The sequence below is a fragment of the Ochotona curzoniae genome, unplaced genomic scaffold (genome assembly GCF_017591425.1).
Source record: "Ochotona curzoniae isolate NIBS_2020 unplaced genomic scaffold, NIBS_Ocur_1.0 scaffold_2476, whole genome shotgun sequence".
In the NCBI taxonomy this organism is placed as follows: Eukaryota; Metazoa; Chordata; class Mammalia; order Lagomorpha; family Ochotonidae; genus Ochotona; species Ochotona curzoniae.
The window spans coordinates 24,677,153-24,701,380 of NW_024467095.1; the positions used below are offsets into that span (position 1 = coordinate 24,677,153).

At 40.4% G+C, this 24,228-nt stretch overlaps 2 protein-coding genes across 4 annotated transcripts in view; both read left to right on the plus strand.

The window, feature by feature from the left end:
- The window catches only part of CALD1 (caldesmon 1), a 171,985-nt gene extending 158,311 nt beyond the window's left edge, over window positions 1–13,674 (plus strand). For 2 of the 3 annotated variants that reach the window (XM_041002083.1, XM_041002084.1), the window contains 6 exons: window positions 579–622; window positions 708–789; window positions 3,913–4,050; window positions 4,459–4,554; window positions 10,504–10,584; window positions 11,984–13,674. In XM_041002083.1, the coding sequence (XP_040858017.1) occupies window positions 579–622; window positions 708–789; window positions 3,913–4,050; window positions 4,459–4,554; window positions 10,504–10,584; window positions 11,984–11,989 (447 nt within the window). In that variant the 3' untranslated portion in view covers window positions 11,990–13,674. The remainder of the gene's footprint in view (window positions 1–578; window positions 623–707; window positions 790–3,912; window positions 4,051–4,458; window positions 4,555–10,503; window positions 10,585–11,983) is intronic. The other variant, XM_041002085.1, reaches the window with a different exon arrangement.
- A 7,026-nt stretch (window positions 13,675–20,700) lies between these two features.
- Window positions 20,701–24,228, plus strand: part of AGBL3 (AGBL carboxypeptidase 3) — a 50,039-nt gene continuing 46,511 nt past the window's right edge. Inside the window, exons 1-2 of the mRNA XM_041002126.1 lie at window positions 20,701–20,760; window positions 22,534–22,594. Of these exons, the coding sequence (XP_040858060.1) occupies window positions 20,701–20,760; window positions 22,534–22,594 (121 nt within the window). The remainder of the gene's footprint in view (window positions 20,761–22,533; window positions 22,595–24,228) is intronic.

The following is a 24,228-nucleotide window of genomic DNA, read 5'->3' on the forward strand; positions in this document are numbered from 1 at the left end:
TGTATCCATCACAGGTGCTCTGGATTTCTTTATCTCTCGTATAACCAGAGCAACCACATGCTTTGCAAGCTTGGCCCTTACTAACTTAAAAAATCACACTAAACCATAACTGAAGAGTTCACAACTCCTAGTTCTCTTTCGTAATTGAGCCTGTTATTTACGAAAAACAGAGATAAATCAGTCTGGGGCATTCGTTGTTTTGAGCATTGTCTGCGTGCAGTCATATAAACATGAAAGGTTTAGGAGAAAAAAAAAAACTATTATATTCTCGTATTTTAAATATTGTGCCACTGATTCATATTAATTCAAAGGCGTTTTCACTTCATTTCAATCTGGGTGTATTTTGGCCCTAGAACAGTGTGTTTCTATATCCTCTGCCAATACTAATTGCATCCCCAGATCTCACTATCAAATATCATATCCAGATTATTTTTTCTGTAGAAGCATGCCTATGTGTAGTATCAAATACCCTTTAACACTGTGGTGGTTTTACTCACCTTGTTTAGGAATGATACTGGCCTGGACTGAGAAACATTATGTCCAAGTGAAAACTTCTGATTTTCTTTTTCAATTCCTAGATTGAAGAGCGAGCAGAATTTTTGAATAAGTCTGTGCAGAAAAGGTAACTATGGCTGAGTGTTCATGTAAGAATGATTACCTCTTGTAAGTAGGGAATGGTTCTCATATTTTTAGCCGTTTGTTTTTAGCAGTGGTGTCAAGTCAACTCATCAAGCGGCAGTAGTGTCCAAGATTGACAGCAGATTGGAGCAGTATACCAGTGCGATTGAGGTAAGCACTGTCCTCAGAATGTTGGCCCTGTTGAACAGCTCAGAATGATAACCAACTCCAACAGCTACCATAGTATCTGAATATCAATGATCCCAGGTGGGTATTGTAGCACCCCAGGTAATTTTGCTGCTTGAGTCACCCACGTGCCATACTGGAGTGCCTAGGCTGATATCCCGCCTCCACTTCTGGTCCAGTTTCCTTCTGTGTGCCTGGGAGGTAGCAGGTGATGAGTTAAGTCCTGGAGTCTCACCACCTATATGGGAAACCTGGACAGAGATCCCAGCTACCAGCCTGGTCCCAGGTGTTAGAAGCAATTGGGGAGTCAACTAGAGGCAGAAGAAATGTGTGTGCGTCTGTGTGTGAGATATTGCTCTGCCTTTGAAAGAAAAAAAAAAATGATTACCATTTGAAAAAAAATACCAATAATGTTTTTACACTTTGACCTAGTTTTTGGGAAATATAGGAATAAATTATGTAATAGGGTTTTTTTTTAAGAGATGTGTTTATTTTTTATTGGAAAAGCTGATTTACAGAGCGAAGGAGAGTCAGAGAGAGAAATCTTCCATCGATTGGTTCACTTCCCTAGTGGCCACAGCAACTGGAGGTGAGCCGATCTGAAGCCAGGAGCCAGGAGTTTCTTCTGGGCTTCCACACAGTTTCATGGTCCCAAGGTTTTGGGCCATCCTCCACTGCTTTCCCAGGTCACAAACAGAAAGCTGAATCAAAAACGCAGCGTCTGGGACATAAACCAGCACCCATATAGGATGTTGGTGCTTGAAGTGGGAGGATTAGCCGGTTGAGCCCTAGTGCCAGCTCCTGGAACGGTTTCAGATAAGTTCACCCTGCATTTTCTATAATGAAGGTCTTTATTCTTTAAATGAATTGGTTTCCTGGCATTTAGTTGTTAAATGTATCTTCACAAGTTTATCTTCAATATCCAAAATTCCTTACGAATTGTGTCCTCAAACGTGGTTTAAATTGACCCCATATAATCTTCCACAGTCCTCTTTTTTTGTATAAATTTTTTATTATGGAATAAAAATACTAGTGAAAAATAATATAGACAATAGCCACCTTCATTTAGTCAGCCATTTCAGATAAACATTTATATTTGACAGCTTTATCCTTCTATGTACTCCAATTTTTTTTTTAACCCAGTTGACTTTGGCTTGTGCTGTATTTGGAAGGGATGTGTACTTCCAAGTAGCAGAGCATCAAGAGGAAGCTGGTGTTTAGCATGCATAAGCTGACATTTTTTTGTCCTCTGTGTAGACCTCAGCCCATGGTTTTAGCCAGGTGTTCCTGGAGACCACCTGCTGTGAAACCATTGGATGCATTTAATTTTTTTTTTAAGATTTATTTTTATTATTATTATTTTTTTTAATTGGAAAGGCGGATATACAGAGAGGAAGATCTTCCGTCCGATGATTCACTCCCCAAGTGAGTGCAACGGCTGATACTATGCCAATCCGAAGCCAGGAGCCTCTTCCGGGTCTCCCACGCGGGTGCAGGGTGCCAAAGCTTTGGGCCGTCCTCGACTGCTCTCCCGGGCCACAGGCAGGGAGCTGGAAGGGAAGCGGGGCTGCCGGGATAGAACCGGCGCCCATAGGGGATCCCGGGCATGCAAGGCGAGGACCCTAACCACTGCGCCACCGCGCCGGGCCCTGAATGAATTAAATTTACCTTTTCCTTCTCCTTTGCACTCTAGAGATAGTTGATCAGTAGTTCACCAAGCTGATAAGGGAGACATCAAAGAGAAAGGTCTGACGATTTATCAAGTGAATAATCAATTTCTGACACTCAAGATATGGTTTTTATTCACAAGAGTAAAGGTTCACTAAAATGTTTCGGAATGAATTACCCCCCAAAAATGAACCTTATGAAAAGGTTTATTTTAGCCTGTAGTTTTGGAGCGGTGGGTCATTGGGTGCCCCTATAGATTTGGTCTCTGATGTTGGTAAGCAGTTGTGAAATGTGGAACTGGGGCTCAGGAAGGATTTCACGGGCAGCCATGAAGGAGGGAGATGGGGAAAGTATGTGATCACTTACAAGACCATCAACATTTAATCCCAGGAACTTTCCCCCGACAGCCCAGTCCAATCCAGGCTTCTTCCGAAAGCCTCACCTCCAAACATCCTGTGTTGAATCTTCATCGTCTTAGTGTCATTACCCTGTGACTTTAGGATGTGAAATCCATCGTGGGTGTAGGAACAAACCTGTGTTCACATCACAGCAGTGGTTTGCTGCGGTTGAGTTCCTCATAGCGCCAATAAGTCTGCTGAAGCTAAGACTGTGGCTTCGTCCTTTACATAGTCCCGTGGGATTTTTATGCCGTGGTCACTGATGGTGACACTCGTCCTGGCTGATCATCTGACCAAAGGCAACAGGACACGAAGCAGGACCAGGAGAGAAACTCGGGCTATTTGAAGTATATTCTTTGGTACTGCCAGGAAAGCATTTTAAATGTACAACATTCTCTCCTAAACCATACTTCTGGAACATTCCCTCTATCTCAGGACTTCTACACATCCTGTAAACCTCTACGTGGATTGGAGTTTGCTTCTCCTGATCACTTTGCCACCGTGAATTTTCTGTCCTCCTGTGTTTTACTTTCCTTTCTTCAGATTAGTCTTCTTTGCATCTAAAACTAAATAGCACTGTCCTGTTGCTATGCCTTTTGTCATTCTGTTGTCTTACTGTGTTTATTTCACCATAGCGCTAAATTACTATTTGTGCAACTTATGACTACCTTTCTGTCCTATTAGTAGGTAAGCCCTCTGCAGCTTTCAGAGCAGATTGTCTTGTGTACAGCAAAACTGTACATCCAGAGCCCAGCAGAGTATCCCACACAGCAAGCATTTAAGAGGCATTTGCAGAAGTAAAATAGATTGTTGCCTTAACAATCAGTGGTATTTCACTATTCATTTTTCAAAGATTTCATGATCTAGTTCTTAGGGTTTACGTTGAATAATTCGCATGATCAGAATGCAGGACAGAAATTATTGCTCATTTTTGGCAAAGGTATGTACACAATAAACTTTTTAAACGACAGCGATGGAAGAGCTAAGCTAATTTTATAGCAAAACACTTCCCAGCGTCATTCCTAAAACATAATCATTTCAGGGAACAAAAACTGCAAAATCTACAAAACCAGCAGCCTCGGATCTCCCTGTGCCTGCTGAAGGTGTACGCAATATCAAGAGCATGTGGGAGAAAGGCAATGTGTTCTCGGCCCCTGCCGCATCAGGCACGCCCAATAAGGTGAGCAAAAGATCTTTGTATTTTACGTTTAGAGGGGTGGACCTGTCTTCCATTCTGTTTTAGGAACCACGTTCATTAATAGTAAAAGTGATATGGAAGATGCAATCCCTACTGTGCATTGCAGTAACCACAAAAGTGAGTCCAGAGAGAGTGTATTCATGAGGCTTACACTCTGTGCTAAATCACAGACTGGGAGCCCTCAGAAAATGCCTATGATTGATCGTCCACCCTTGACTTTGGGATGGAGGAAGTCCAGGGGAGAAGAAAAATCAAGTCACATTCTTTAAATGTCAACGGAGAGCTTATGGCTAGCTGATAGAATGCTTTATAATATTTTGGGGTTGCTGTGCATATTTCTTCCCAGCTAAGGTTTACTCTTCAGTATGATGGGTGATTGATTCTTTGTAGGAAACCGCTGGCCTGAAGGTGGGAGTTTCCAGCCGCATCAACGAATGGCTAACCAAAACCCCAGACGGCAACAAGTCTCCTGCTCCCAAGCCTTCTGTAAGTACCTGCAAGTTTTTCTGAATGTCCTTGATTTCAAAGTTTTCAACAGCCGAAGTAAATAAGAAGTTGGTCTGTTTACCTGGAAAACAGAATTTCTGAACTTGACAGGCCCTGCTATGTCACAGATAAGGAGATACTGGGACACAGAACGGTCCTAGATAGTCACACTGGGAGGGTAAAATGGAGCCAGCTATTCACCTGTCCACTCTGAGAGGGGGAAGTTAGCCAGATGTTGAGGCTGTTCAGATTGATGTATTTTTCCCGGCCTTTTTGTTTAGCTTCTATTCGATAAACTATAGACAGAAATCTGAACATTTAATGTTAAGTTAGTTTGGGTATATCTCTGTCAAGAACACTTGCTCCCAAAGAATGTGTATGCTGGCTATTTTGAAACCCATATTTCCTATTTACCTAATTTTTAAAACTTGGAACAAAAATGCAGTTACTAAACAGTTGTTTAAATAACTACTGCAATTTTGTTTTCAACATCTCCAAAGAAAAACTGTTAAAAACACACACAGCAAAGCTAGAAACTGGAAAAACTGACCTGAATGCTATTTTGGATTAGCTTTTTTTTAAAGTTTACTAAGCCTAGGTATTCTACTATAAAAATACTTCTTTAAAAAAAAAGATTTATTTTTATTGGAAAGGCAGGTTGACAGAGAGGAGAGACAGATAAAGATTCTCTATCCACTTGTTCCCCTCCACATGGCAGGAGTGGCCGGAGCTGAACTGATTCAGAGCCAGGAGCCAGGGGCTTCTTCTAGTTCTCTCACATGGGTGCAGGGTCCCAAGCTTTGGGCCATCCTCTGCTGCTTTTTCAGGCCACTAGCAGGGAGCTGGATGGGAAGTGGAGCAACCAGGACACAAACAGATGCACATAAGGGATTCCGGCACTTGAAGGGGGAGGATGAGCCAATTGATCCATTACATCAGGCCCAAAATACTCTTGTCAGTCTTTGCATTGCATTTTGCAGGGTACTTGAAAAAGTTCATGGCAAGTGAAATGAAAGCATTAATTCATTGCGAAACAAATCCACGTGTAGTCTCTTTCTTGCATAATATTCATGTTCCGTGAACTTTTCAAAATACCTTGAAGTGTGATCATCGCCTTACATTTACTGTTAGAGCAAAACACATGATTAAACTCCCTGCTATGCATTGCTGAGTTTCTTTGTGAAGTTGGCCTTTGTTACTTGATTGGTGTCCAAGGGTTCTGAGAGGCAACTTCCTTCACCTCACTTGCTAGAAGGAAACTTTCCAAATTGTTGGTCCCTGTGCCGTTGAACAGTGGCACTTGTATTTGTTGGCTACCTAAGTAATCTTCAAAGTTATTCAGTTGTGTCATCTTCTTCAAAAAGAAAAAAAAAGTGTTTACAATGCAAATGTTTACATGTCCTTCTTAAGTTATCATTCTGTGTGCCATCTATTCAGCCTATATTCTTTGCATAACAACTCACAAGATGTAAAATGCAAAACCCTATTTACAGTTTTAAAAACCTTTATATACTGAAAGAAAAAAAAAAACTTTCCCCCATCTGATTAACCCATATAAGGGGGCCTATTATAGGAGACAGTTAAGGGCAGACACTGTACCCAAAAGATATGTATTCTTGAATGCCTCATGTTTCACAGTTCTGATTTTAGTATAGCATAAAAGAATAAACTATTTTTAAAAACAGGTTTGGGGTCTGTGCCATGGCATAGTAGAGTAAGCGTTCACCTGTGGTGCGGCTGGTAACTGCACTTGTTATCCAGCTCTCTGCTTGTGGCCTGCAAAGCAGCAGCGGATGGCTCGAGTCCTTGGGCTCCTGCACCCACATGGGAGACCAAGAAGAAGCTCCTGGCTCCTGGCTCTGGGTTGGCTCAGCTCCAGTCATCGCTGACATTTGGGGAGCAAACCAGTTGATGGAGGATCTTTCTCTCCGTGTCTCTTCTTCTCTCTGTAGCTCTGCCTTTCCAATAAAGATAAAATCAATCTTATTTTAAAAAAATCCAGTTTTCATACTTGTCCTTAGCCAAGGGTCAAAGTACAATAAAAATAAATGACGTAAGTGGCATTTTATATAAACTTTACGATTCCAGACCTCATCAACCTTTTCAACAATTATCAACAATTATCAACCTTTTCGAATACTGGACATTTTTTAAAAACTCGTGAAATATAAGCAACCTTTCCTTCAAAACATACATATGAAGTTCATGGATTCCCGGAAGAACTCCCGAGATAGCGGGGATAAGGAGAGAGAGATAAGTTAATATGTCACATGGCTGGAAAACATAACGAGTTTGTCATCTGTACAGTGTTTGTGACCCATCCCATTTCTGCCCTGGATCACACCCATGCATTTTGCACAGGATCAATATTCTTATCAATACTCTGACTGATAAGCCTACTGTGATCTGATTGTCATCTGAATAGAAGAATTAAAAACCCTAAATTCTGTGCCAAGATTTCTTCACCTCCTAAAGCATTTTTGCCATTGGGTTTAGACAACTCCCCCCAAAATGGCATGACCAAAGTGTCATGGCAAGGAGCTTCCAGAACCGTCGTCTGCTTCACCTACCATTAAGTGATTTCCTAAATTATTGCCTGGAAGATAGAAAATGTAGAAGTTGATATTGATTTTGATCGTTTTTTTTCTCCACCTAATGTTGTGGAATAGTGTGCCTTCCTGAGTAAGAATCAGACGAGAAGAAAATGATGTATTATTCATGTTAGGAGTATGAGTTTGAGTGTACTTATTAAGCAACATCAAGTTTGTACACATTCCGGTCATAGTAATCACCTATATTTAGGGCTCCACAGCAATGTCGAAAGTATGCATAGCAACGTGATAGTCTTCTTGAGAGATATGACTTGGAACTCAGCAAGACAAGAGAGTAATTCATGGATCCTATGGGTCCAAGAAGAAAAGGAGGCTAGTATCAGCAATGGAAAAATGTGCTCGAAGGACCCTGCAGGTGTATAAAGGTTGGCAGGAAGAGAAAGCCAGGGATGGCAATTTATGAAAGCAGTCTTGTCTACAGGGTTTGGCATTAGGAGCTTGCATGTAAGATCTGTGTAATTTGACCCATTTGCTGTGTTTTATTTTCCTTTTAAAAATTATAATGTAGACATTTTAAGCTCTAGAGCTACGTACATGCTCTTGAGATTGTTGATGCCCTCCTTTTCCTATTTTCTTGCATCACAGCTCTTCAGACATTTGTGTTTCAAGTTTGGTCCTTTATGGCAGGCATCTGAGCTTAACACCCTTGGGATTTTGGCCAGCCTAACCTTGATCTCAAAGTGTCAGATTACCTAGAAGTGACAGTAAATAACATGCCTCTAAATGTGGCCTCTGGTTTGGTGTTGGTCCATTGCTTGTGTTCCACGGCATGAGTGAGTAGAGGGGAAAATGAAGTGTGTGCTTGCAGATGTGCAGCTTGAAGGCATTCACACAAGCTCAGAGCAAATTCATTTCAACAAAATGGTCCTCAGCCAGTAAAATCCCAAGGAGGAGAGTAATTCACGGGAATGAAGCTCACTGGAGGAGCCAGTATTTATTTTTTATTTATTATTACTTTTTCAAAGATTTATTTTTATTGCAAAGCCAGATATACAGAGAGGAGGAGAGATAGAGATCTTCCATCCAGTGATTCACTCGTGCAACGGCTGGTATTGTGCTGATCCGAAGCCAGGAACCACTGCTTTCCCAGGCCACAAGCAGGGAGCTGGATGGGAAATGGGGCTACTGGGATTAGAACCGGCACCGTCCAAGGCAAGGACTTTAGCCGCGAGGCCACATCACTGGACCCTAGAGGAGCCAGTATTAGAGCATAGCAGTTTAAATTGCCACCTGCAATGCCAGAATTCCAGGAATGCTTTTTCTAATCCTGGTTGCTCCACTGCCAGTCCACCTCCTGGATAAAAGCACCTAGGAAAGCAGTGGAAGAGGGTCCAAGTATTTAAAAACAAAACAAACAAAAACCCTCCCTAAAGAGAAAAATCATCTATCAGTCGTTATGAAATTATTTTCATGTAGACTGATAGTTATACTGCTCAAAGCAGCCAAAATAAATACTCAAATAAATATTTCAGGACCCTCCTAACATGAACATATTTCAAATAAAACCTTGCTTTGTGCTGACTCCTTTATTGGAACACCTATTGCTATTTGTAGGTAGAATCCAGGGGGATTTTGGAGTCATTTTGTAACTGAAATTTAATTCCGACTACTGCGGCTTACTTGTTTTTCACTGTGTCTATGTGTTACACGTATTGAAAAGCTAATTTGTCTTTCCTGTTTAACATGTCTTTCTCAGCTGACTTCTTCACTTCACTCTTTGATCTTTGGTTGACTGGAAAACTGCTTCTCCTGCCTTGATTTCTCCTTCCTCTTCTAAGTGGGTCTTTATCTAAAATGTTGTCTGGGCAGGTAATTTATTTCTATTTTCCGCTTGAATTAAAATGCCAACTCGCAGTTTGGATATTCGTATTGTCTTAGAGCCAACTCCTTTAACTCTTAATAACTCATAGGCAGGATCTCAAGGAAATGTAATCTGTTTTCTTAGGCAGAAAAATATGCATGTGAAAGAAAAATATTGTCTCTATGATTGAAATAAAGAAAGTGACAATAGCCACTTTCCAGAAACTTCTATCAACAAGTTCCTAATTGTAGTTTCCAAAACTTTAAGATGGTCCCCTAGACAATGTGGCAGCTTTTTACAACATTGGCAAATGGAACTGACTTCTTCAAAAACAATGTTGCTGCTTTGTATCAGGAATTTGTATCAGGATTTCTGAAGCAATCCAGAAACTCATTAAGACAAAGGCAAATACAAAATTGACATGGGGCCATCTAACAGAGAGTTCAACACTCTGTATTCGAACTGTGCTCACTTAGATTGATATCCATGAATAAATACAACTCTTATTAGTTTTGCCTTCCTAACGAAAAATGGTTTGCCAAAATAAGCATGTTATGTTAGCAAAACACATTTATTTTCCATAAACCACCTTTTGCCAAATGCTAATATAAGAAAATGCTGGAAGAAAAGTAAATGGAAAGAGAAACTAGAACCCTCATCCAAATAAAATTAATTATGAGTTAGTAAATAAAACTTTAAAATTGCATAATTGTTACCCATCACATTCGTGTTTCCTTCTCAAGATTTCCACATGGTATTACATATGCCATCAACTGTCTGTTTCTCTTGTGGGTGCAATTTGTGATTAATGTGTATTTCTGCATTCCACTCAGAATCCCCTACTTAACCCTCAGGAAACCCAAAATGATTTGTAGAATTTTAGTGTGAGGGAAGTGCACTTAGAAAAAATGTCAAATTTGGTCAACCCTTTCTCCTAGTCCAGTGATTCCAATGCAAACAATTGATTTGGAGGAAAAAACAAAACAAACAAGCAAACAAAACTCTAGGTAATGTGATGGGAAGAATGTGCTAATTAGGTTATTACCATACAGGACATTAAAATTTCATTCCATGGGAGGATTGGGGACAGTAGGCCACCAGTGAACACACACATGGCAGGTGCCCTCCCTGAGATGTGAATAGGGACAGAGCAGGGCAGCTGCCGTTATTGTACAGGTGTGAAATGCTTATCAAACGCCAAATGAATTGCTTGAAAATAAGGCCTGCTCTATTCACTTCCAATATGGGCTACCCATTTTCAATATGCGGGCTTTCCATTTTCACCGAATAAGAAACACGTAAGTGGTTGGTGAAGGACAGGGACCCAAATGCTCTATGGAGTTCCACTTCCTTTTTGTATCATCAGAAAAAGGCGAAGGTCTTTATAATGGCTCACTTCTATCTGTCTCAGTTCACCGGGGTGTATTAAATGATCAATCTATTCAAACGAACATAGTAGGGGCAATTCATTTAGAACTTGCCAGAAAATATAAAAGGCCACCTTCCTATATGCTGCTTCTGTTTTCTCTTCATTAGGACCTGAGGCCAGGCGATGTATCTGGCAAGCGGAACCTCTGGGAAAAGCAATCTGTGGACAAGGTCACTTCCCCTACTAAGGTAATCTGCTTGGAAGACTGATACTTCAGAGATATGTTTTGCTATCTCCTACCTGCCATCTCCTACCTGGGGGCAAATGAGACCTGCCTCTGGCCAACACACCTTTGCTTGGGCATCAACTACTGGTAGAATGTGTGAAAGGAAACATTCATGGAACCTTTGGCATTGCAGGTTTGTCGCGGAGGCACAGCCCTTGGAAAGTTGCCCAATAAGATGCTGTAGATCCATCACAGAGTTTCGAAGGTTGGCAACAAAAGGCTGGAAGGCATAGTGTATGTCTTTCATTAGGAAGTCCCAGCCAGGCTCCATTGTCATTTGATGATCACTTAGGAAAAATGACTTTATTTCCAGTTTGTTTTCTGAGCCCATTCTAGGAGATTACATTGCCATTTTCAGCACCCTCAGACTCTGGCTTGCCATGACCAAAAATCAAAACAGTACCTGAAAATATAATGCTGTTGACCACCTTAATGAATGAGCATGCATGGGGTCCTTCACTTTTCGGTCTCAGCATTGGGGATACGCCATTTCTTAAGAAATGGGACATTGAACAATATCTAAAACAATGCTCAGATCATCAGTAGGATAGCTTGTCCTCTGAGGAGCTAATTCCTATCCCACTTGTATCCTTTTCCCATTTCAACTAAAAGACACAGTGCTTTCCTCTGAAAGAGGAAAAACGAAAAAGAAAGAAATCAGAGGCCAGCAATAAAAAAATGGTACGGGCTTCTTTGTAGTCAACTTAGAGTTCTAGAGACAGAAGCCCCTCTTAAGAGCATTCGGGGTTGAGACCAAATCTAAGGCCATGGAACAATGGCATGGCAAGCGCATTTGACTTTGTGGTGCAGAGGGCTATCGTTCCATTGAAATGAAAATGACAGAGCACATTTGCAAATGGATATACATCCAATGTTGGTGTTGGTGTTATTACCTCATCAAGTATTGTTAACCACTGGCTTGATGAGGAAGACTAGGAGTGTAGAGCAGATTAGCCCATGAATAAGGGTGTGAGAGCAACAGGTGTTTGAGCAAAGGGTGTTTGATGAGAATGAGAGAAGACTAAGGGTGAGCATTCTGTTCACTGTGGTATACTAACATGGCCTTCACTGGGTTAATTAGTACACGTGTTCCTATTTTTGTAATGCATACTACATTGCATGCTAATGCATTAAAAAAAAAATAAGATTCTATCTGATGGTCCAGATAGGAGGAGGGAACATAGAGGAGAAACAAAGAAGGTGAAAAAAATCAACAGAAGAAAGGCTAGAATGAAAGATCATATCCTGCTTTTTCAAACAATGTTTGTGCCCTAAGTACAATCTGCCCCTTTTTATGCTGACAAAAGCCATCTGGCTAAAGAATTGTAGACAGCAGATTTAAAGTTCTCTTCTCTTAACAGGTTTGAGACAACTCAAGAAAGAACTCACACTCAAGACCCTGGACCAGCTCAATTGCAGAGGGCTAATTTGCTCTGTTTTCTATTTATGTTAATTTACTAAATTGGGTTCCTTTTCTTTTGTTTTATGTTACAATATCCCAGTAGAGCCATGTATATTGTCATTATATTTAATAATCACAGTCTAGAGATGTTCATGGTAAAGTACTGCCTTTGCACAGGAGCCTGTTTCCAAAGAAACCCATGCTGTGAAATAGACTTTGCTACTGAGCATCAGAATCCTCTCTGAACAGTGACACCAGCCACATTGATCATCAATACAAGGAGATTCAAGTTTAAAATTGCCCGGCGAATGTGTGCAGCACCTAGAAAAACCAACCATAGTTTCTTTGAAATTCAGAAGTCATGTTGTTTCTGCACTTTAGAATAAAGCATGGAAGAAATTATCTTAGTAGGCAATTGTAACTCTCTCTGAAAGTAACCCATTTCCGATTTTATATATGGCAATAATGATTGTCTTGAAAAGAAAGATGTACTGTTGAAGTATTTACTTTGTTTCATGCGGATGCATACCTAAATTGGATTAATATGGTAGCTTACAGTGGTACTGATTTTTTTTAGATTGGTTGCTTTGTGGATTTCTTTGGTAGTTTTAGTAGCCTGAACCACAGTCTCACTCAATGATGTGCATAAGTACATAAACATATACAAACACGCTAACGATAGAGTGCTTTTTTAATGTAGTAGATGGCTGTATTAAGTAGTATGTCCTTGTAACTAGTTAATATCACAGCTCTTTAACAAAAATTAAATCACAATATTATATTAATGTTTTATATTTGCCAATAAAAACATGGCAGGTGGGTATGTTTTCAATGTCCAATGACCTGTATATTGAAAAAAGAGAGAGAGTAGAAGTGTCAAAACAAGTGGAAATCTTCTATAAGACATAGTATTTAGTTTATAATGAAAAGCAATCTTGAAGTCCAGTGTAAATTTTATTAAATCTACTATCTGGACCAGACTCACAATCTGCTTTTTCATAGCAAAGTTTGTAAGAGGTTGGCAGAAATGATATCTAAGGTCCTTACCTTCTCAACGTCGAGGGCAAGCACTTGAGTATCAGTGTTACACAGCTTGCTGAAGTCTGGAAATAAAAGAGATAAAATGAGCACAATCCAGTATTTGGAAGCATAATAATGCTTCCATTTATATATATATACTCTGAAATTTTTTAATTCATCTTTTTTTTTAAACCTTTATTAGTCATTGGTACTTGTCATAGGTTGATAATTTGTCAATCCCATAAAATATATTTAAGTTTTCCTAGTTATATATTAGTTTACTAGTGAGTCTTTATTGACTTACTGCTTTTACAAAACACAGAATTCAGATATTAGGTCTTATTTTAGGTTAGAAGTTGTTATTCTTCAATATAGATGTTGAAAAATTGCACCAATGTTTTGGCAAAATATCCTCTCTGGACCTATCTCTGTGTTATAGTTATATAAATTCATACCTCAGCTGAGTTAACCAGAATGGTTTTTACCCTAATTCCTAGCACACCAAGAGTTTCCCAAGGAAACTGTTGATATTCTTATCAACAGGATTCTCCCAGGAGAACTCATCAAGGTAGGCTGGCACGAGGAGGTATCTCCACCTTTCAAAGTCTCTTTTCTTCATATATCAGTTTTTTTTTTAAAAAAAAAAAAATGAGTTCTCTAGCTTTTGGCAAGCATGGGCCACCAAGATTGTACAGATCATTCCCTCATGACAGAGTAGACATGAAGTCTATGACCAGTCTAGTCTAGTCTAGTCTTAGATAGACTAGAATTTACATGAAGCGCCGTATTTAGCCTGAACTCCTGCCACTGGAGTGAAATACAGCCAAGTGTGAAATACGACAATGGTGAGGTAACACTGCCATGTTGAACTTCTGAACAATAGCTCCTCCTGATTGCCAGGATGTAGTTTTCCAGAAGGTGTAAAGTTGAGAAGAACATTGTCAAGCCTAACTTTTATTTCCGGTGTTTGGATGGAATAAAGTTGGGGGTAAAATGTTCTTCCATTTGGATTGAATCTTTTGAAAAACAAATTCCTTGTTTGTTTGTTCTATTACAATTCTCTGTTATCGTGAAGAAAGTAAAACTGCGAGCTGACTAGCATGTTCTGTGAATCTGCCATTGATAAAAACCTATCAACACTTGGTATTTTTCACTGATAATTGCTACAATAAAAGTATATTGTGAAAAGCATCCACAATAAATGGAATTCCTCCAGATATCTTTGTCTCACTTATTTCTGGGTACTAGACTGACTTCCAGATGTGTGTGTATTGCAATAAGGATGATAGTATGACAGAACCTGCAGTTCACATTGAGTTCTGGTTTTACTCTTAATAAAGAAGAAACATTTTTTTTGTCTGTTTGTTTTTAAGATTTATGTTATTTGGGGCGGGGGTGTGGTGCAGTCCTCACTTTAGCAGCTAAAGTCCTCACTTTGAACGTGCCAGAATCCCATATGGGCGTCGGTTCTAATCCTGGCAGCCCCGCTTCCCATCCAGTTCCCTGCCTGTGGCCTGAGAAAGCAGTCGAGGACGGCCCAAGGCCTGGGGACCCCGCACCTGCATGGGAGATCTGGAAGAACTCCTTGTTCTTGGCTTCGGATCAGCTCTGCACCGGCCTTTGTGGCCACTTGGAGAGTGAATCATCAGATGGAAAATCTTTCTCTCTCTCTCTATATATATATATCTGACTTTGCAATAAAAATAACAATAATAAATATTTATGTAATTTTTTTATTTGAAAAGTAGATTTTGTAGAAAGAGGAATGACAGAAAGAGAGGTCTTATATCCGCTGGTTGACTCCCAAAATAGCTGATCTAATCTGAAGCCAGAATCCAGGAGCCAGGATACTGGGTCTCACACGTGAATATAAGGGCCCAAGGACTTGAGCTGTCCTCATTGCTTTCCCAGGCCATAAGCAGGGGGCTGAATCAGAAATGGAGGCACCAGGACATGAACGATGCCCGTATGAGATACTGGTACTACCGGTGGAAGATTAGCTCGATATACCACCATTCTAGTCCTTAATTTTTAAAAAAAAGTTTTAATGCTCTTATTATTGGCAATTTTCTGACAAAACAGATAAAAAATTATTTGAACTGGACTACTGACCAAATATGTATGGATAAAGTTGAAAAGAGGGATCTTGAAAAATTTTTCTTGAAAGCAATGGGATGTTCCTTCCTGCATTGGAAGTGCAGTTGCACACCACCGCCCCTCTTGCTCCTAAGAAGGATGGTACTGTTTGCCCACGGGAGAGTGTCTTCTGGAGCAGAAACCTGCATTAATGCAGATCATTTGTTTGTACGACAGTTACTGCTTGAGAGGCTGCGATCCAGATTTTTTAGTACTAATTTGGCATATTCATATAATATAGTACTTAATCGTCTGAATTCTGAGGTTCTTCTAAAAGTTTTAATTTGGAGGTCCAGAGCTCTTGAACATTTCCCCAAATCCTGCCAATAAGACAGAATTTACTAAAATGCTGCTAAAAAGAAGCACTTTTACTGCTATATTCTAATAATAAATGGAATATGTCTAGACAATAAGATAGTTGTCATCAAAATCAATTTATAAAAATAATAGTCAAGCTAATAAGATTAGTTGTATGACAACTACTTTTTTTAAAAAAAATTTTTTATTGTTAATCACATTGTATTATGTAATACAGTTTTGTAGGCACTGGGATTCTCCCTACCCCTCCCACAACCCTCCCCCCATGGTGGATTCCTCCACCTTGCTGCATAACCACAGTTGAAGTTCAATTAGGATTCATGCATATACCTAGCATAGAGTTCAGCGTCTTATTGTCCAGGTAAGTTCAGCGGTTTCTAGGGGAGACCTTCTCTGGTCTGAAGGTAGAGCTAACAGAGTAAAGTTCCTGTCAGTTAAAAGATAACTACTTTTACAATACACATGGAAGCAGTACTATAGTTTTCTGTGTGATGTGGAGTTAGGTCTAGTATAACTTTTTGATTTTCCTACCCTCTTTGCAAATAGGTACTCCAAGTGTAAGAATTAGCAAGAAAAATAATCTCACAATGCTAAATGTGGCTTTTCCATAGAAGATAACCTAGCAAACTCCTGATGTGAATGCATTGTCTATTTCTGCCATTGAAAAATTATAAAGGGGAGAGCCAGAGATTTTCCAACGCCAGAGCTGGCTGAGGCAAGAGCCAGGAGCTCACTTCCCAGCCAACACATTCTCTTTTATTGAGGTGATTCATTCTGGTATTTGTTAAGCGTGTAAGGGCATCTTCGCCATTGACAAGGAGGAAGCAGCAATCATTGCTTCCATGTAGTCTCCAGGTACATATAATTAATGTGATTGACACATCAATTTCCTGTCATTATGGTCATTATCCATTAACTGAATCTTGGCTAACTGGCTGAAACAGACTTTGAGATCTGAATTTGGAACCAGTTTGAGAGGTTTAGTCCTCCATGGGTCATCTTAATCTAGTCCAAGGAAGATCAAGGTGCCAGGTCATCAGGGGCTCCTTGGTTCCGGTCAGGGCTTTCTCAGACCAAACGTGAAAAAGTTATCTTGGCTACTAATTTCTATGATGTTATAAGTAACTGAATGGGGTGTGGTTTGGAATGTCTTTTATTGCTCTGCTTTCTTTTTTTTTTTTTTTAAGTTTTTGTTTTTATTGGAAAGGCAGATTTTCAAAGAGGAAAGAGAGAGAGAAGAAGATGTTGGATAGGAAGCGGAGCAACCAGGATACAAACCTGTGTCCGTGTGGCATTGTGATGTATGAAGAGTGAGGATTTAGCCACTAGGCCATCATGCTGGGCCCGATTGCTCTATTTTCATTAGCTTGCCTTTTACACTGCAGTTTTAGAGTACATGTGCCTGAAGGGCGAAAAAAACCAAATGGCTGTAGTCTACCCAGAGCAGAGTCTGTTCCAGACCCTTCTCTGGTAAGATCACAGTGATGGTTAAGTGATGGTTAAGGTCCTCATTTTGCATGTGCCAGGATCCCATTTGGGCGCCGGTTCTAATCCTGGCAGCCCTGCTTCCCATCCTGCTCCCTGCCTGTGGCCTGGGAAGGCAGTCGAGGAAGGCCGAAAGCTTTGGGACCCTGCACCCGCGTGGGAAACCTGGAAGAGGCTCCTGGCTTCGGATCGGCATAGCTCCAGTCCTTGTGGCCGGGCCGCTTGGGGAGTGAATCATCCTACGGAAGATCTTCTTCTCTGTATATCCGCCTTTCCAATAAAAAAAAATAAAAATAAAATCTTAAAAAAAAAATCACAGCGATGAGCAAAGACACATACTGAGAGAATCCACTGGGAGAAGTTTACTCCAGGACATACTTACAATTAAAGGCAGACTTTCATTTCCAGGACATACGGCTGTCCAAAATAGGAGAATAAATCAAAGTGAAGAGCTAAAAAGGAGCAAGTGTTTAAGAAAATCATTTTAAAATGTACCTGGAAAACAACAGGTCTTTAGGGAATCTTTTTTTATAAATCTGTACTATCCCCAGCTATATTTTGGCCAGATGGCACTGCCTGGACAATTAGAAAAATTCCCCCACAGTCTCCGTATTCAGCGCTTCTACTGCCTGCCAAGGTCTTCCCTTGGACGTCCTACGGTTCCGCTCCTGAGCTCAAATGCCTCCTAGTCCAAAAGGCCTTCCCTGGCCATTCCTTGTGAAAGGGCAATCTCCCAAGGCTCACCTACCCCTAGCAATTAATGGTCCTTTTTCCCCTTGACACCAGTTACCATGGAAATGATTCTTATTGTTTTGTTTGTTTATTTTCTGACTAGAACATAACCTGTCTTGTTCCCTGGGGAAAGAAAAAAATATATATATATATATGGAAGATACTTTAACAAATACTATGCATTCAATATTTGTTGAAGTACTGAAATAGCATGATTTTCAGAATTTGTCAAATTTCGAAATGTTTTTGTGATATACCAAGATAAATTTTCTGTATAAGGGTTACTTGGCATATCATTCCATAAATATTTGGATTAAAAAAAAAATCACAAGATTCAAACCCCAATTCTGACATTCATTCCTGGTCAGTTCATTTCTCAGGTTTCACTTTGAGCGACTGGGAGCAAATGGCCTGCCACCACGATTAAAATGTTACAGAAACGGCCACCATGTCGGCTCAATGACTAAATCCTTACCTTGCAGGTGCTGGGATCCCATATGAGCACCGATTGGTGTCCCAACTGTTGCACTTCTCATCCAGTTACCTGATTGTGGCTGGTGAAAGCAGCAGAGGATGACCCAAAGCCTTGGGACCCTGCATCCACGTGGGAGACCTGAAGAAGCTCCTGGCTCCTGGCTTTGGATCGGTTCAGCTCTGGCCATCAGCAGATGCAAGAAGATACTTCTCTCTGGTTCTCCTCTTCCTTAATCTGACCCTACTTTCCAATAAAAAATAAATGAATCTTTTTTTAAAATGCAACAGAAAAAATGTCCCATACATAAAGATTACGTGTGCATGTCACTTTTAGAGATGAATGTATGTTATATCAAGCAACAGCTATCAATTATAAGCAACTTTTTTCAAGAGAGGTCGGTCTGATATACGTTCTATTTTGTCAAGCCAAGATCAGATCAGGAAAATACAGTTTCTAAATTCATGATTTCAACAAAATCAATTATTTGGAAAGCTTAGAAAGTCTAATAATTAAATAATAATTAATTAAATAATAATAATTAAATAATCTATTTACATGCTTAAGTTCTAGAACATTGCCCAGAATTCTACTTTCAAATTTGCTATACTGTCTCTAGAACATCACAAAACTCACGTATTTAATGCCGTATGTAGGTATCCAATAGTTACACATTTTTTTTTTCCCAACTGTACTTGAAAATCTATTCCAAATGTCTCAAATTATCCACAACACCTCGAGTTGGCTGGGGGCCCGGGGAGGAGGAGAACTCAAAATGAGCTGTACAGAAATAACATCTACTTAGATGAGACAAAGCACACACGTGAACTATGTTGAATATAAGTGTTCGAAACACCCATCAATAACTTCTCACATTTAAAGAGTCTCCGAGCTGATAATTCCCAAGTTATTCACTCGGGTATCTATTTCCTCCGTCAACTCTTTAACATACCACATTTTAAGATTATTAACAAATGACCGTGCAGAACGGAGCTCTGGTCACGAAGACCAACACCCTTTCAATCTAGTCTACTACAAAGTCCAAGTTCAAAGTTGCCATTACGACATGCAAGGTCGCCTTGTTAAAGTCAAGCGATCTCCCTTTAAAGTTTGTGCGCGCCACTGCCACCTCTGAGAAGGAATTTACAAACATGCAGAAGAGTACGGAGAATCTGCTGTTTTGCATGCCCCACCCCTACATCCTCCCTTAGTGTCCTAAACTCCAAATGTTCTCGGTTTGCCCAGACTTTCCTGCGCGCAGGCTCCTGTGCGCCGGTCGGTCAGGGAGGGCAGCCCAAAGCCTCGCGCGAGTGGGTCCGTTTCCCCGGAAACGCACGGCTGGTAAGGAGAACAGCCGCAGTGGCATTCCTTCCCTGACTATCTCCTGGAGAACCTGCACTGATGGCTTCCTGGCACTCAGCGACACCTCAGGGCGGGAGGTGAAGTGTTGGAGAAGGGGAGCTCGGAGGCAGCAGGTGCGCCCGTGGCTGGGGCGCGCGAGGGGCGCGCGGGGTGGGCGTTTGCCGGCTCCGCGAGGGACGGGACGGGTGGGCGTCCAAGGGGTTGAGGGTGTCAGCACCTTGGGGTGTCTCACATGGAGCGCCGCGGCGTGACGGAACGGAACCACGAGGTGTGCCAGGCGGGCACTGCCTAGGATGGGGGTCCCCAGGCCGAAACTTGTGTCTCCCGGAAGGCAGCGTTCTCTGGTTGCTATGGGGCTTGCCATTTGTTGAGTGGACACTGCACTCAGAAGCTGTTTATTTGTTTGTAGAGGGGTTTGACATGGGTACGTTGTGTTGATCTTCGCAAGACGATAGAATCTTGACAAGGAAGTGGATTATTCTGCTGTCTTCATGGTAACCGTGCTGAAAGACGCCTGCCTAGGAGGGGTAATGTTCAGCGCCAACCCAATCCTTCTGGTAGATTCTGATTTCAGTAAGAATAATAAACAGTAAGTTGAATAGTAGGACAAGGCATCTACGGGATAATATTAAAAATACTGTATAAAGAGAAAAGCAGTCATTTAAATCTTTTTGAGCAATTGAAAATTCAAGAAAAATTTTCTAACTCGATTGCACCATCTTGCTACCTGAATATTTTTTCTTTGGTTTCCTTTTCTTTTAATATTCAAGGGACATTGTCAGCTTCCTGTCTGCTACATGCTATTGAGTTGTAAATACAGAATGGAAATCATTGGTTGTGTACTCTGGAAGCTTCTTTTTCAATTAAATGACTTATTTGGTTTGTCTTCTATTGGGATGTTTGTCTCGTTCTCACGTAGTAATGGCAAATGCCTTCAAATCTTTGACACTGGAGACTGGCTCAGCTGTACGGTAACTTCATTTTTAGAGTCGTGTTGGCTCTGTTCATTGAGATAGGGTATATTTTGAGTACTCATTTAATGTAATAAACGCCTTCAGCTTAAAAGGAGAGGGTATCAGATCAGTTCCTTAGACGTTGTTTTACAGCCTACCCACCTAATAAAAGCAACCTCAGGCCGAACACGGGAAGCGATGTCAGAAGATTCAGAGAAAGACTCCTCGGACAGAACAAACAGTGACGAAGATGAATCAGTATGTTACATATTTTTTTAATGTTATTTTACTTAAGTTAAAAATAAAGCTTGTATTATCAAATATAAGTTCTCAATGTCAGCCTGATGCTTGAATCATTGAACCATTGGTATTGGGGAAGCAATTCAAAAAGCTGTTTCTCTGTGCAGGTTGCCCTGTCTAGAAAGCAAAACGAAATGACTGCTTTCTAGAGAAAATGTGTTGGTCAAGATTCTCCTGTAGTTTTTAAAAAGATGTGTGTTAAGTCACCATTAAGCTTTACTATCGTAAGGATTCTTATATGCACTGTTTGTGTTGTATCAGAGCGCATCCCTGTAGGAAGTTCAGTATTTTAAAACTACTGCTAAGGTAGCTTTGATGTCACAAAGGGAAAGGAGATGGTGAAAGGAAGGAAAGGGAGAGAAGTGTTTTAGTTCAACGTACTTTGAGTTTAGTACATCTTTCAGAGAGTTTTCCTTCAAGTTGTGTTAAAATCGAAGTTATCGTGTATATAAATTAAGGTTCTAAAACAAGCCCCCTGGTGTGAGACGTAGCCATTTGAGCTCATGATTTCCTATGTTTCTTTTTTTGCTGTTAATTTTATTTTTTTTTTAAAGATTTGTTTGTTTTTAGGGCCCGGCGCGGTGGCGCAAGTGGTTAAGGTCCTCGCCTTGCCCACCCGGGATCCCATATGCGTGCCGGTTCTAGTCCCGGCAGCCCCGCTTCCCTTCCAGCTCCCTGCCTGTGGCCCGGGAAAGCAGTTGAGGACGGCCCAAAGCTTTGGGACCCTGCACCCGCGTGGGATACCCGGAAGAGGCTCCTGGCTTCGGACTGGCATAGCATCTGCCGTTGCGGCTCACTTGGGGAGTGAATCATCGGACGGAAGATCTTCCTCTCTGTCTCTCCTCTCTGTGTATCCGCCTTTCCAATAAAAAAAATAATAAAAATAAATCTTTATAAAAAAAGATTTGTTTGTTTTTATTGGAAAGACAAATTTACGGAGAGAAAGAGAGACAGAAACATCTTTCATCCCAGAATTGACTCCCCAAATGGCCAAGATGGTGGGAGCTGACCCAAAGCCAGGAGCCAGCAACTTCTTCAGGATTTCCCACGCAGGTGCAGGCTCCTGAGACTTTGGGATCCTCTACTGCTTTCCCAAGGCTACAAGCAGGGAGCTGGATGGGAAGTGGATCAGCTGGGACATGAACCATCAGCCATAGGGGATCCCAGTACTTGACAAGACAGGAATTTAGCCACTGAGCCATGGCACTGGGCCCAGTTTTTAATTTAATTTTTTAAAGATGTATTTATTTTTAAATCTTCCATCTGAGGATTCATTCCTCAAGTGACTGCAATGGCAGGAGCTGTGCCGAACCTAAGCCAGGAGCCTAGAGCCTCTTCTGGATCTCCCATGCAGGTGCAGGTCCCAAGGCTTTAGACCATCTTTGATTGCTTTCCCAGGCCACAAGCAGGCAGCTGGATGGAAAGCGGGGCCATCGGGATTAGAACTGGTGCACGTATGGGATCCTGGAGCATTCAAGACCAGGACTTTAGCTGCTAGGCCACTGTGATGGGCCCTAGTTTTATTTAAGAAAGATAACAATTTTGCTTTCAGGATTTTTGAAATGTCCAGGTGCTTTGATCAGCATCCCATAGAATAACTTTACTTTTTTGGTTTATTAAGGCGTCAAATACTCAATCCCAAGTCGAATGCTAGCTATAAAAATTAGGGGGTGGCAGGAATTTGGAAGATTGAGTTTAGAAGAGAAGTATTTTGAACTTCTTTTGTTTTAGGATGAAGATACTTTCATGAAATTTGTAAGAGAAGACATTCGGCAGTGTGCGCTACTAACAGGTTTGATCACAACCCTGTATTTTTATTCCTCTCTATCCTGAGAGCTTGAGCGCATTAAAAGATAAGAGAACTAAAAAAAAAAAAAAAAAAGGATTGAGTAATGAAAGAAAATGATTATTTTAGTGGATAGGGAGAGTGAATGTTGTCCTTACTTTTCCTGGAATCCTTTTTGCAAAACTTTTCTGGTTTAGGTAAACCTTATTCATATTAGAAAAGAAGTGAGGCTGAAAACAGCGATTGCTTTGTGAAAGACTTGACTTTGAAAATAGTCACTGGATCTTTTTAAAATTACTACCTCTTTTCATGTATTTATGGATTAATGCCTTACAAATGGATATCCTGCATTGGAAATGCATCTTATTTAAATGGAATACGCTTATATAAAGTCACCTTTGCAAAGTCATTCATTTGCAACACATGTGTATTTAATTGTCTTGGTGGACACTTGATTTTGAAGGTGTATTCAGTTCGATTTGTGCTTTCAAATACTTAAAGTATTTCTGTTGAATATTTATATATGTAACACAGATATTGTGGAATATAATGCTTGTAGCAATGTTGGAAGCTTTCCCCCTCTGCCCTAGTATTTTTTGTATTTTCTTCTGTTGCCCTTTCAAAATTGTGCCCATCTGTTGGAAGGTGATACCCCATTCATTTAATTAGAACTTCCATGAATGCTGGAGAAATTCACCATTATTTCCTAGGAGTATTGTCCACTTATACTCCTCCTTGTTATGAATTACCCACTCACAATGATCCTTTAACTTGCTTCACGTTGTCTCCCTTGTTAATGATTATTTTGATGTGATTATCAGTTTTCATTTGCGTTCCTTATTTTTGTATCTTACATTATGAACATCTTTCCTATCCCAATGCTATCCATATGATCATGTAAATATTCTCTAAGTACTTAGTTTTGAATATTAATATGAATTTTATATTATTAAATTCAAGAGTGGTTTAAGACATGCCTCTATATTTCTTTCTTAATACATGCTAGTTATGTAGTCCGTTATTTTGTAGTCTTTTACATGATTCAAGCTTTTCCTTTTTCCTTTGGTTTGAAATATCACTCTTACCCTATAAAATCTGAGCTGTGAGCTGCATCACAAACTAATCCCGTCACTACCTGTACTCTATTCTGTTACATTGATCTCTTACGTCACTGTCACACTGTGTATTGCAAGGGCTTTAAATTTGGTATTTTGTTATTTGGTGAGGCAAATGGTCCTTCTACATCTTTCTCAAATTCATTGAATAGTCAGAAACGTCCTAAATATCCATTATTAGAAAATTGTTAAACAAACACAATACAGAGTGTATGTTCAACATCTGTTTTGGACCATAGAGCCGAGGGAAAGAATGAAGATCTCTGTCTACTGATATTGGCATCTGTCTAAAATCGCACAGAACAATATATTTAAAATGGTCCAGTTAAAACTATGTTGAAATACAAATTTTACAAGTAAAAATTGTGACGAGCTTATCTGAGCAGTTAACAATTCATAATTCGGGCCTCTCAAAACTGGAAGTGGTTTGGGGACTACACTGAGGGACAATTGGAAAAGCCTTGTACAGGGTTAATGCAGGAGCAAGGCAAAGAAGCAAATTTATTGACTAAAGTGAACAAAAGC